Here is a 15090-nt window from a genome sequence, read left to right as displayed (position 1 = left end):
GAGCTATAGAAAGGTTTGCATTTCCAGATACAAATACTTATAATGGAGACAATTTTTTGTACTTGTTAGTAAAAAATATGGGAAATATGAAGCGAGAGAAATTTTAATGCAATTGTACAAAAGATCATTTATGTGGGTTGTGATATATTATTTGGTCAAGTAGGGCGACTTGGAGCCGTATTTAAAAATCAAGTCTGGCATTACAGTGTGTAGGATATGACTAAGATATGGGGAAATCATTACAGAATTTTGCGTAAAGTGTGGGAATTTTGGTCATATTTGTATAAATTGTACCCTGAAAAAACAGTGAACCCACCAGGAAGAAAACTTTCGGTTAATTTTAGAAAAATTTGAATATTTGTAGAAAATTTTAACTTAACAGTATTACAAACGTTGGCATCACGCCGATGTCATAAAAATAAGTAAATATTTTTCGACAAGCTCAAAAAAAATTATTAGACATAACTAAGTTTTTTCACTTGTTAAAGAAAATTTTATAGTTTGAAGGAAAAGCTTGGAGTTAAAAATTGCAAGAATGTCTTTAGTGACATACGAAGTTCACGATGGACGCATTTTTGGTAAAATTTACAAATTTAAAGAAATTCTGAACTATTTTGTGGAAGACACGAATTTAGTTAATCTTTATACTTCATTTGAGTATATTTATACCCTGTGCCACACTGTGGAACAGAGTATTATAAGTTAGTGCATATGTTTGCAACACCCAGAAGGAGACGAGATAGACACCTGGTGTCTTTGGCAAAAATGCTCAGGGTGGGCTCCTGAGTCGATATAGCCATGTCTGTCTGTCCGTGAACACATTTTTGTAATCAAAGTCTAGGTCGCAGTTTTAGTCCAATCGACTTCAAATTTGGCACAAGTATGTGTTTTGGCTCAGAATAGATCCCTATTGATTTTGGTTCAGATTTAGATATAGCTCCCATGTATATATATTTCGCCCGATATGCACTCAAAAAAAAGTGAACTCTCTATTTCACTAAAGCCAATTTAACTTTATTTTAGTTCATAGAAATATTATGTTTGGAGAAAGTTTTCTTTACTCTAATACTTTTTTGTGTACGTTAGTTAAATTAACTAAACCCGAGGAAAAAAATATACTCAAATGAAGCATACAGATTAACTAAATTCGTGTCTTCCACAAAATAGTTCAGAATTTCTTTGAATTTGTAAATTTTACCAAAAATTCGTCCATCGTGAACTTCGTATGTCACTAAAGACATTCTTGCAATTTTGAACTCCAAGTTTTTTCTTCAAACTACAAAATTTACTTTAACAAGTGAAAAAACTTAGTTATGTCTAATAAATTTTCTTGTATTTGCCGAAAAATATTTACTTATTTTTATGACATCGGCGTGATGCCAACGTTTGTAATACTGTTTAGTTAAAATTTTCTACAAATATTCAAAATTTTCTAAAATTAACCGAAAGTTTTCTTCCTGGTGGGTTCACTGTTTTTTCAGTGTGGTCCTATATACGATTAGCATTGTAGCTATGCGTGCCAAATTTGGTTGAAATCGGTTCAGATTTAGATATAGCTCCAATATATAGCTTTCGCCCGATTTACACTCATATGACCACATAGGCCAATTTTTTGCTCCGATTTAGTTGAAATTTTGCACAGGGAGTAGAATTAGCATTGTTGCTATGCGTGCCAAATTTGGTTGAAATCGGTTCAGATTTAGATATAGCTCCCATATATATGTTTTTCTGATTGCGACAAAAATGGTCAAAATACCAACATTTTCCTTGTAAAATCGCCACTGCTTAGTCGAAAAGTTGTAAAAATTACTCTAATTTTCATAAAATTCTAATACATATATATCGAGCGATAAATCATAAATAAACTTTTGCGAAGTTTCCTTAAAATTGATTTAAATGTTTCCCATATTTTTTTTACTAACATTGTGTTCCACCACTAACATTGTGTCCATTAGCCGACATAAATTTTGAGTCTATAGATTTTGTAGTAGTCTATCAAATTCTGTCCAGATCGAGTGATATTTAAATGTATGTATTTGGGACAAACCTTTATATATAGCCGTGTTGGGGGCTTGACGGATGTGATATGGTATCGAAAATTCAGATCTACAAAGTGGTGCAGGGTATAATATAGTCGGCCCCGCCCGACTTTACACTTTCCTTACTTGTTTTTTTTTTCTCGGTTTTAGTTAATTTATCTAACGTATACAAAAAATTATTAGAGTAAAGAAAACTTTCTCCAAACATAATAATTCCATGAACTAAAATAAAGTTAAATTGGCTTTAGTGAAATAGAGTTCACTTTTTTTTGAGTGTAAGAACGAATATATGGAGGCTTTATTTAAATTTGAACCACACTTAAATATCATATTAAATATATTCTCTGTGGAAACTATACAGTCAATTGGAGGAAAATCCCATTGAAAATGGGTCTAAAATATGAAACATCCTACCATATTTCCCCAACTCTGGTGTACATGTATATGGGAGCTATATATAATCTGAACCGATTTTGACTAAATTTGACATGAATAGTTAGAATAATAATTCTGCTATCTCTGCTAACTTTCACGTAAATGGGAGTATAACTTTGACCCCCGTGCTCATATGAGTGTAAATCGGACGAAAGATATATATGTGAGCTACATCTAAATCTGAACCGATTTCAACCAAATTTGGTTCACTTACCGATACTATCAAACGTACTCCTTGTGCAAAATTTGAAGCAAGTCAGGGTATAACTCTGGCTTTTGAGGCTATATAAGTTAAAATCGCACGAAAGATATATACGGGAGCTACATCTAAATCTGAACCGATTTCAATCAAATTTATCAAACATTGGTAGAATATCAATTCTACTCGCTATGCACAATTTCACGAAAATCGGTACTAAACTTTGGCCTCTGTGGTCATATGAGTCTAAATCGGACGAAAGATATATATGGGAGCTATATCTAAGTCTGAACCAATTTGGCTGAACATTTGCAAGTTTTTCGAGACTCATAAAATATTGGGATGTACGGAATTTGAAGAACATCGGTTGATAAACACGCCAATTATGACCAGATCAGGGATAAATATATATGGCAGCTATATCAATATCTGAACCGACTTTTCCAAAATCAATAGCGATTGTTTTTGTCCCAAAAAAACGACTCTATGCCAAATTCGAGGACGATCGGACTTAAATTGCGACCTATACTTTGCATACAAAAATACATGAACAGACACACAGACAGACGGACAGGCGGGCATCACTAAATCGACTCAAAATTTAATTCTAAGACGATCGGTATACTAAACGATGGGTCTCAGACTTTTCCTTCTTGGCGTTACATACAAATGCACAAACAATTTTATACAATTCCAAAAATTTAAATTATTTTGGTATTGATATAAGCTTCAAATAATCGTGTAAAATTTATTTAAAACAAAAATACTGCAAGAGTATACAAACTGAATTTTATAACATTTTAAGAATTTTTAAAAACTCGGCTTTCGACATTTGACGTGAAAATTTTTAGACTTTTTGTAGATCTATAAAACAGAAAATGTTATGTTACTGTAACGACGAAAGTCGGTTACCCTCGTTTTCGCCAACACCTTTATGTTCATTTCATTATTTTTGAATTACTTCATTTATTCTTTACATTTGTTCGGCTTTCGACATTTGACGTGAAAACTTGTCGACTTTTTGTAGATCTATAAAACAGAAAATGTTATGTTACTGTAACGACGAAAGTAGGTTACCCTAGTTTTCGCCAACACCTTTATTTTCTTTTCATTATTTTTGAATTACTTCATTTATTCTTTACATTTGTTCTTTTCGAGAAAGTATTAAGTTTAAGTAAATACCTATTACATTTAAGTTGCAACAAGAATTGCCATTGTATTAATTTTTACCATACTATATTGGACTACTATACTTTAAGTATACATGAAAATAAACAGGATACCGTTATCGGTTGGCCTTGCCCATCAACATACGCGGCTGCAGCAACAACGACATCATGGTAGCAAAGTAACTTCCAGCATATACATCGTTGTTGAAATGTAACGCCATTAAAGTGTTTACGTTGTACCACGCGTTCCCTCCGCACCACAGACGAATAGGCCGCAGTACATTTGACTTGTGTTCTTATCCAGGTCACAATCACTTTCGATCTTCACGATCTTGTGTACTTACCCAGATCGCAGTCACTCCAGATCTACACGATCTCATTGTCTCTGACCTCCATTTGGCTTGTGTACTTACCCAAGTCGCAGTCACTTTCGATCTTCACGATCTCATTGACTTTGTCCTAGCTTGACCTCTATTCAAGGTCACTATTTTAGGTTGTACCACGTGTTCACTCCGCGCCGTAGACGAACAGCCCACGGTACATTTGACTTGTGTACTTACCCAGGTCGCAGTCACTCCAGATCTTGACGACCTCATTGTCTCTGACCTTCATTTGGCTTGTGTACTTACCCAGGTCGCAGTCACTCCAGATCTACACGATCTTATCGTGTCTGACCTTCATTTGGCTTGTGTACTTAACCAGGTCGTAGTCACCCCAGATCTACACGATCCCATTGTCTCTGGCCTTTATTTGACTTGTGTACTTACCCAGGACGCAGTCACTTTCGATCTTCACGATCTCATTGACTTTGTCCTAGCTTGACCTCTATTCAAGGACACCGTTTTAGGTTGTACCACGTGTTCACTCCGCGCCGTAGACGAACAGCCCACGGTACATTTGACTTGTGTACTTACCCAGGTCGCAGTCACTCCAGATCGACACGATCTCATTGTCTCTGACCTTCATTTGGCTTGTGTACTTAGCCAGGTCGCAGTCACTTTCGATCTTCACGATCTCATTGACTTTGTCCTAGCTTGATCTCTATTCAAGGACACCGTTTTAGGTTGTACCACGTGTTCACTCCGCGCCGTAGTCACTCCAGATCTACACGATCCCATTGTCTCTGACCTTCATTTGACTTGTGTACTTACCCAGGTCGCAGTCACTTTCGATCTTCGCGATCTCATTGACTTTGTCCGAGCTTGACCTCTATTCAAGGTCACCGTTTTAGGTTGTACCACGTGTTCACTCCGCGCCGTAGACGAACAGCCCACGGTACATTTGACTTGTGTACTTACCCAGGTCGCAGTCACTCCAGATCTACACGATCTCATCGTGTCTGACCTTCATTTGGCTTGTGTACTTAACCAGGTCGCAGTCACCCCAGATCTACACGATCCCATTAACGCCGTACTTACCAAGGTCACCATTCCTATTATCGTCACACTCATCCACTTCGCCGTCCCTGGTCTTTGGTTCGCTGTAGGGCACTGTTCACTCATTATTCCGCGTACCTTAGTACTGTTCCAGCTCCCCTCGTTCCACATCAGGTTTCACAGGACCACCTTTGACTCGTCTACACACGTCTCACCGGATTTAAGTGGCGTACTTAACCAGGTCACCATTTACTCACCCAGTCTTTCAGAGCGTATTTAGCCAGGTCGCCAGTCAATCACACTCCTTCGTCAACGCATGATTCTGCCTGGATTTCGAGAGCGTACTTAGCCAGGTCGCCATTTCACCACCCAAATTCGCTAGTGCAAGATCCTGCCCAGACCCCTTGCCAAGATACGACCAAATCAGCTCACCCCTACCGTCCATCAGACCAAATCCGTGGTCAGTCTAGTCCGGTGTGCTTAACCAGGCCACCAAATCAAGCCTCGTCGAAGCAGTACCCCGTACTCACATCACCCGCAGCCCAACCAACTATATACTACTCTAACGATTTACCATAAATAAAACTTAAATATCGACATAAAACACCGTCTTTTCCTTTCTCGGTCACTACACAAACAAATTTCTGTGACGGACCCTTCCCCCGCGAGCAGTACCCCAGCGACCGGAGGAAACTCGTCGTTACATTACTACACTGAATAAAATCTACTTAAATTCAAAGATTTTGATCTTTCCTTAAGAATTTTGGTATTGATTCCGAGGCTATCATGCTGCCTTTTTTCAAATAAGTACATTATTTAGGGAGCTATATAAATTTAAATCCAATCCAGTAAATTAAAATAAGGTTATAAATCTCATTTATCGAACTTTCGTTCTCTTTTTGTATTCACAAAGCTATTCATGTGTAAAAAGAAGTCAATTAAAAAATCCACATTATAACAGATAATTCAAAATAAAAAATATCTTTTTGATTTCAAAAAACTTTAATCCAATTCAAGATCTTTTAAATATATATTAGCCTAAATTTACGGCATCTTTATCAGTTAATTTAATAGAGAAAATTGTTTTTTTTTTCTAATCGTTTGCTCGATTCATTTTATTTTAACAAACAATTTCAACAATACTTAAGATTTACTCAAAATAATACTCTTATACGTTCAACAAAAATTCGAGTACAACTTTTTAGTGATGGCCAGGTGGCAAATAGGCGGCAGCCTTATTACCAGCAGCAGAGCTACCAAAACCATTGCTGCTACCGAAAGAACCAGAGCTAGTACCAAACGAGCCAGAATTGGAGCCAAAGGAACCGGACGAGGAACCGAATGAAGATGAGGAACCACTGCCAGAACCACCACCAATGTGACCACCAGCATCACCACCATTACCCAAAATGCCAACAACTGATTGTTGAGGAGCAACGCCGGCATCAGTGTGTTCGGAAGAACCTTCAATTTTGTCATATTCAGCTGAAAGATAAACAGAAAACAAAGATCAAAATATTGATCATGAGTTCATGAGACCATGAGTTCATGATGTAAAATCCTCATTGACGTTGACATTAATTTCCGAAATTTTACCTTGAATTTGTCTTTGGGCATGTTGAGCCTCTTCTTCAGTTTTGTATTTGATAAAGAATACTTCAGGTTTGCTGGGAACAGTGGGAGCTGGGGTGGCAATATCACTAACCTCCAATTGGTTATCGTTCTTGGACAAAACATAGATGACAGTTTTTTCTTCTTTAGGAGCATACTCAGCAGACAATTTAACATTGGCATTACTGGAAGATGGAGCCTTAATGAAGACAACGCGATAGTTCTTTTGAGGACGGCCAATAACCAAGTGTTTGGTACGTTCCAAATTTTCATTATCCTCAGGAGCGGCAACAGTAATGAATTGTTTATGGACTAGGGGAGCTTCAAAACCCTGAGAAGAGGCACCATTAGTGTTAGCACCACCGAATGAGGCACCTGATGAGCCAAAGCTAGAACCAAAAGATGAAGAAGATCCTGAAGCAAAGGATGAGCCTCCTCCAATGGAGCCGGAACCAAAGGAGGAACCACTACCAAGGGATCCTGAACCAAATGAGGAACCACCACCAAGAGAATTTGATCCAAAGCTTGATCCAGAACCAAAGGATGAGCCTCCTCCAATAGCACTGAAACCTCCTCCTCCTCCTACATTTCCACTAGATCCTCCGCCAAAGGTACCGGATACACCATTTCCATAATTGTATTGTGGCTTAGCTAAGGCAACAGCGGCCAATGAGCACAAAGTCTATGAAAAGTAAGAAAGTATAATCCATGAGTCGATTTAATCCTTGTTGTATGCCTTTGAAGTTTTACCAAAAATAGACGCATTTTTCTCCTGTTACAAAAAAAGCTTGGCTGTTTCGAAAGTAAGTGTGAAACTGATATCTTCAGCAGAAATATACAATGGTTTTATACTCCAGCATCAACAATTGTCATCGGGTCATTTCACAAAAAAATTAAATCTAAATTCAAAAACTAAGTAAATGAACTCCACAAAAAGAGAGGGTTGGTGATAATTTGACAAAAAGTGATTCAGAGAAGGTTCAAAAGCACAAAAAAATTAAATACCGCAAACATTTTCGCTTCTAGCTTTTTTATTGGGCGATTTCGAACAGGGTTTCCTATATAATTTAATTCTAATTCCTAGACAATCCACAAAGCTCTTTTTTTTATTATTAATTGACCAATTAAAATTCTCACTAAAACACAGCTATTTGGCAAATGTGGAAGACCTATTAAACAGGCAGATGAATAAAGTGTCGTCTTAATCTAATGTTGATAGCCCACTAAACAAGTATTTGCCTCAAATATTTCGGTTTGGAGTTGAAGTTCAATTTCGTCGAACGGTTCATTCAAGTTTTGCCATTTGCCTCAATTTGGGGGTTGTATGCTATCACTACAAACATCATATGTTTCCTTTGGCCGTTGCGATTATTTATCGTGGCAAACCCACTCATCTGTCGTCTTTATCATTATTTCTTTTTTTTCAATTTGCTATAGCAACATATTTCAACGGCGTTATCTGTCCGAAGATTTATCTAATTTTTTGAAATCTGACACCTCAAGTGCATGCGAATGAATCTCGCCCTGTTTGCGTGAACAGTTGGTCTTTTTACCATGCATATGTGAATGATTAAATTCAACCTTTGATTTGTTTGATATGAGTTTTTATTTTATTTTTTATATTTAGTTTTAATTATTAAAAAGTTTTTTAAAAAAAATCTTGTTTTAGTCGTTGGGATGATGCACATGCATCCACAACCTTTTTGTATTTTAAATGTCATAGTATTAAGGTAGTAAAATTGATTAGTCAAATTAAAATTATAAAGTGCTCTTTACAAAAATTAGATGTGAACATTTGTCGAAAACTTAAGTTAAAATATATTGTGCATTAAAAAACATTTTAAAGGACATTATTTGGATTGAAATATGGAAACTACAAGTGTTACTAAATTAGTGAGTTTGGTGATAATCGTTCTAATCGTTTCTTAGAAGTAGAGGATTCTGCAAAGATTTGAACGGGAAAATATTTTGTAGATGGATGTTGTACACGGTAGTACCCATGAGAAAGTGGAAATAGAATAAATAAAAATTTGCTTCCCCGTGTTAGGTTAGGTTAGGTATAGTGGCAGCCCGATGCATTGTACCACCAATGTGGTACCACAATGGAGCCCGTGTTAAGTACGCCAAACTTGAATTTAAAAGAAGGTTGTGTCTTTACGCTAGATATAATGGCAGCTCGTTCTTTCAGACTCACTCCAGGCTTCTCCAGGAGGCTCAAGAAATTAAATCCGAGGATCGGTTTATATGGGGGCTATTATAATTATGAATCAATATGGACCCATTTTCGCATGTGCATATCCTGGCACAGCACAAGGTTCGGATGAAATTTGCTTCTTCAAGAGGCTCAAGAAGTCTCTACCAAAATTTGAAGAAAATTTTACCCAAAACCAAATCGATAAATGTTATTTCTAGAGGAAATTTCTGAAGTGCCTCTTAGTTGGAGAGGAATATTTTGCAAAATCTACCAAAACATCGAGTCTTCTACCAAACAAAAAAAAAAGGACCTCCTTTATATAGCCGAGTCGGAACGGCGTTTCACATTACGGTGAAAGAACGTAGAGATGCTTGAAACACTCAGAAATGTCACCAGCACTACAGAGCGGTGATAATCCACTGCTGAAAAACTCTTTGGTGTTCGGTTGGCCAATGACCATTTGTATGCAAGGCGTGCATGCTAAACATTGCATCATGGTGGCTCTCGATAGCTTATTTCGTTTGAAAGTGATCGTGATGGGCGGATGGACATCGCTAGATCGAGACAGTATTTCCCCACGACCAAGAATATACATATTTTATGGGATCTAAGATTTATATATTGATGCACTACAAACGGAATGACAAGGTTATTATATCCCCCATCCTCTACTCAAAAAAAAAAATCATCAGGTTAATAAAGCCAATTTAATTCTATTTTAGTTGATGGAAATTTTTATGTTATACACACAAAAATATATTTTTTGTCTTCGAGCAGGAAATTAATTGGCCTTTAATCACAGAAATGATAGTATCAATTAAAAAACAAGTATATACGGCTGTAAGTTCGGCCAGACCAAATCTTATGCTCCATGGATTGCGTTGAAACTTCTACGAAAGACTGTCATCGACAATGTAATTACTTGGATTGTGGTAATACTTACCGATGAAAAGGTATCTCAAAACTTCTTAACATCGTTGTCTAAATTGTGAGTTAGTCCATACGTGGTATACATTAGACAAAAAAGGTATATATAGGGAAGTCTACAATTAATTACGAATCGATATGGACTTTTGCACGGTACTTAGAGAGCCAGAATTGAAATATGGAGGTCGCTTATATGGGTCCTATATACAATTATGAACTTGATATGGACCAATTTTTGTGTGATTGGTAATCGATTTATCTGAGGGCTATATATAACTATAGACCGATATGGACCTAGTTAGGCATGGTTGTTAACATATACTAGCACAATGTACCAAATTTCAACTGACTCGGATGAAATTTGCTCCTCCAAGGGGCTCCAAAACTAAATCTCGGGATCGGTTTATATGGGGGCTATATATAATTATGGACTGATATGAATACCTGCATGGTTGTTAGATACCATATACTAACACCACGTACTAAATTTCAATCAGATTGGATGAATTTTGCTTCCCCAAATGGCACCCGAGGTCAAATCTGGGGATCGGTTTATATGGGGTCTATATATAATTATGGTCCGATATGGACCAATTCCTGCATGGTTGTTAGAGACCATATACTAACATCACGTACCAAATTTCAACCGAATCGGATGAAGTTCGTTCTTCCAGGGACTCCGGAGTTCAAATCTGGGGATCGGTTTATATGGGGGCTATATATAATTATGGACCGATTTCGACCAATTTTTGCATGGGTGTTTGAGACATTAACATCACGTACCAAATTTCAACCGAATCGGATGAAGTTGGTTCTTCCAAGGGACTCCGGAGGTCAAATCTGGGGATCGGTTTATATGGGGGCTATATATAATTATGGACCGATTTCGACCAATTTTTGCATGGGTGTTTGAGGCCATATATTAACATCACGTACCAAATTTCAACCGAATCGGATGAAGTTTGTTCTTCCAAGGGACTCCGGAGGTCAAATCTGGGGATCGGTTTATATGGGGGCTATATATAATTATGGACCGATTTCGACCAATTTTTGCATGGGTATTTGAGGCCATATATTAACACCACGTACCAAATTTCAATTGAATCAGATGAATTTTGCTCTTCCAAGAGGCCCCGGAGGTCAAATCTGGGGATCGGTTTATATGGGGGCTATATATAATTATGGACCGATTTCGAACAATTTTTGCATGGATGTTTGAGGCCATATATTAACATCACGTACTAAATTTCAACCGGATCGGGTGAATTTTGCTTTTCCAAGGGGCTCCGGAGGTCAAATCTGGGCATCGGTTTATATAGGGCTCTATATGTAATTATTGACCGATGTGACCCTATTTTTGCATGGTTGTTAGCGACGATATACCAACACCATGTACCAAATTTCAGCCGGATGTGATGAAATTTGCTTCTCTTGGAGGAGCCGCAAACCAAATCGGGTGATCGGTTTATATGGGGACTATATATAATTATGGACCGATGTTGACCAATTTTTGCATGGTTGTTAGAGACCATATACTAACATCATGTACCAAATTTCAGCCGGATCGGATGAAATTTGCTTCTCTTAGAGGCTCCGCAAGCCAAATCGGGGGTTGGTTTATATGGGGGCTATATATAACTATGGACCGATGTGGACCAATTTTTGCATAGTTATTAGAGACCATATACTTACACCATGTACCAAATTTCAGCCGGATCGGATGATATTTGATTCTCTTAGAGGATCCGCAAGCCAAATCTGGGTATCCGTTTGTATGGGGGCTATACGTAAAAGTGGACCGATGTGGCCCATTTGCAATACCATCCGACCTACATCAATAACAACTACTTGTGCAAAGTTTCAAGTCGATAGCTTGTTTCTTTCGGAAGTTAGCGTGATTTCAACAGACGGACATGCTTAAATCGACTTAGAATTTCACCACGACCCAGAATATATATACATTATGACGTCTTAGAGCAATATTTCGATGTGTTACAAACGGAATGACAAAGTTAATATACCCCCCATCCTATAGTGGAGGGTATAACTAATTGAAAGTAAATTAAAAAATAGTTGATTCTATTAATTTTTGTTTTAATTAAAAAAATTTTTTGAGTCAATAAAAAATTTTAATTGAGTATTTTTTAAAACTCAATTAAGACTTCAAATGGAAAAATATTCTTGAAAATTTTTTCCGTGTAATTAAAATGTCTGCAATGTGATAATGTTTGCTTGACTTTAACAATTTTTTGTATGCGGAGTATTTCAGTCCTATTTCCCTTACAAAAATCTTTGTAAAATATATCACCAATTTTCTTTTAATAAAACACCTAACGAATAATTATTGTTGTTATTGGCGGATTTCTTCATCAGCATGATAATGATATTGACATAAGCCATTTATTCCAATAAAGCGATTTCAAATTTATTTGTGACCAAGTTAGTCATTTATTAAAAATAGATTTGTCATATTTTGCATTATTGTCTTAGGAAGAAATATAGCTTTAGCGCAGACTTTTTTGGTGCCAATTATTTCTTTGCATAAAATTAAAAATTTGACAAAAGCATTGTATCCATCTATCCAAATGCTATTAAAGGCTAAATATATCGAATTTTTTGTCAACTATACACCACCTAATGACTTGCACAGGGCGTCACATAATTTATCATAATTATTGTTTGGAACTACCACCCAGATATTACACAGAAAAAATAAAAATGGAGACGAGCTATGATAGATAAGTCGGGCAAAGGCAAATATATACTACTCTGACTAACTTTTCTGAATAAGCGGCGATTGGAACCAGTGAAATCACACATATATATGTACATGGTTGTTGTGAACACATCCAAAATATAAAATTATATGATCACACACAAAAAAATTTTTTTTTGATTCAATCACGAAATTAATTGATCCAATTTATTTTTAATTGAAATGTCTTCAATCACAGAAATTATAGTATCAATTAACAAATTTATTGAAGTTCAATTAAAAAGTTAATTGATCCAATTAAAAAATAATTGATACTATTATTTTTGTGATTGAATTTTGTTTCAATTAAAAAATTTGTTGAATCAAAATAAATGAATCAAATATATAAGTTTCCTTTGGAAACTCTTCGTCGTAGCGGGTTAGTTGATAAAATATTTGAGATTTCAGGGGGTTTGATAAAAGATAGTCTCCCAAGCAGATCAGTTCAACCAGTACGTTTCCCGAAGATAAACTTAAAGATTCTACCAATGAAGACTATATAAGATTCTGGATTTATGAGGACCATTTTTGTTTGGGTTTTAGAGGAATCATAAACATCTCGTGTAAGTGTGCAATAAAATGAAGAAATAACGCCTTGATTTGAAATCTAACATTTGTATATTTTTACCCCATTATTCAAATTATTACAAGAAGTAAAATGACTACATACAAATTGTGTGTAGGATTTAAAATATCAGAATATTTGCAATTTTAAGCAAATTGGATAGAAACTACGGTTTCTAGAAGCACAAGGAGATAAATAGGGAGATCGGTCTATACGGGGTCTATGCTAAAAATATGGACCGATACACACCATATCCACCACACCTAATTGTGGTTCTGAAAAACCTACAGAATCTGGACCCCAAATCGGAGGGCCGGTTTCTAAGGGGGGTATATCAAAAACTATACCGATACACAATATATTCGGCACAACTATTTGTGGTCCTAAAAACCTCTAGATTTCCAATATCAGGCAAATTGGATAACTACGGATTCAAGAAGCCCAAGGATTCTATAAGCCCTAGAAGTAAAATTGGGAGATCCATCTATATGGGGGTTTTATCAAAACATGGACCGATACTGACCATTTTCGGCGCACCTCTTTATGATTCTAAAATACCTCTAGATTCCCAATTTCGGGCAAATTGGATAAAAACAACGGTTGTTATAAGCCCAAGACCCCAAATCGGGATGTTGGATTATATGGGGACTATATCAAAACCTGGACCGATATAGCCCATCTTCGAACTTGACTTGCCTGCGGACAAAAGAAAAGTTTGTGCAAAATTTCAGCACGATTGCTTCATTATTGAAGACCGTAACGTGATTACAACAGATCAAAAATATATATATTTTATATATTCGGCAATCGATATTTCGATGTGTTGCAAACGGAATGACAAAATTATTATACCCTCATCACCATTCTATGATGGTTGGTATACAACAGTAATAACAAACAAGTAAGGAAAGTCTAAAGTCGGGCGGGGCCGACTATATTATACCCTGCACCACCTTGTAGATCTAAATTTTCGATACCATATCACATCCGTCGAATGTGTTGGGGGCTATATATAAAGGTTTGTCCCAAATACAAACATTTAAATATCACTCGATCTGGACAGAATTTGATAGACTTCTACAAAATCTATAGACTAAAAATTTAAGTCGGCTAATGTACTATGGTCGGCCGGGCCGAATCTTAAATACCTACCACCATGAACAAACTATTAGGGTTTCCTTTGAAATTTCAGGAGGGCTTGAGGACTTGAGGACACTTCCCGAAGGTAAATTTAAAGATTTCACCTATGAGGACTATATCAGATTCTGGATTTATAAGAACCATTTTTGTTTGAGTTTTAGAGGAATCATTAACATCTCTTGTAAGTGTGCAAGAAAATTATAAAATAACGTCTTGATTTGAAAGACGTTATTTTATAATATATGGGAGCTATATCTAAATCTGAACCGATTTCTTTCAAAATCAATATGGTTCTATTCTGACCCAAAACAGGAACTTGTGCCAACTTTGAAGGTGATTGGACTTAAACTGCGACCTAGACTTTGATCACAAAAATGTGTTCACAGACAGACGGACATGGCTAGATCGACTCAGGGAGCCACCCTAAGCATTATTGCCAAAGAAACCATGTGTCTATCTTGTCTCCTTCTGGGTGTTGCAAACATATGCACTAACTTATAATACCCTGTTCCAAAGTGTGGCGCAGGGTATAAAGACAGTTCCATCACAGAAGTGTTTTGGTCTATTAAGTTTGTATCGGATATTTGTTTCAGTGTACCATGACTATGTTGACTGCATTGTTGGGGGTAATTTTTCTTACATTTATTGTCTTTGGATTGTTTTTATTGGTTTTTGTTATA

The 15090-nt window shown here is 36.5% G+C and overlaps 2 protein-coding genes across 3 annotated transcripts in view; one reads left to right on the top strand and one right to left on the bottom strand.

Annotated features, from left to right (window-relative positions):
• Window positions 1–15090, top strand: part of goe (endothelin converting enzyme 1) — a 194304-nt gene that overhangs the window by 80992 nt on the left and 98222 nt on the right. The gene's annotated exons all lie outside the window — the stretch shown is intronic.
• On the bottom strand, window positions 6420–7594 carry LOC142228965 (uncharacterized). The gene is made up of 3 exons (XM_075299489.1): window positions 7580–7594; window positions 6815–7511; window positions 6420–6703 (listed from the first exon to the last, which is right to left on the bottom strand). The coding sequence occupies exons 1-3, from the start codon at window positions 7592–7594 to the stop codon at window positions 6420–6422; spliced, it is 996 nt and encodes a 331-aa protein (XP_075155604.1).

This window comes from Haematobia irritans, chromosome 3, assembly GCF_050003625.1.
Source record: "Haematobia irritans isolate KBUSLIRL chromosome 3, ASM5000362v1, whole genome shotgun sequence".
In the NCBI taxonomy this organism is placed as follows: Eukaryota; Metazoa; Arthropoda; class Insecta; order Diptera; family Muscidae; genus Haematobia; species Haematobia irritans.
This window is presented reverse-complemented; position numbering and strand designations above follow the sequence as displayed.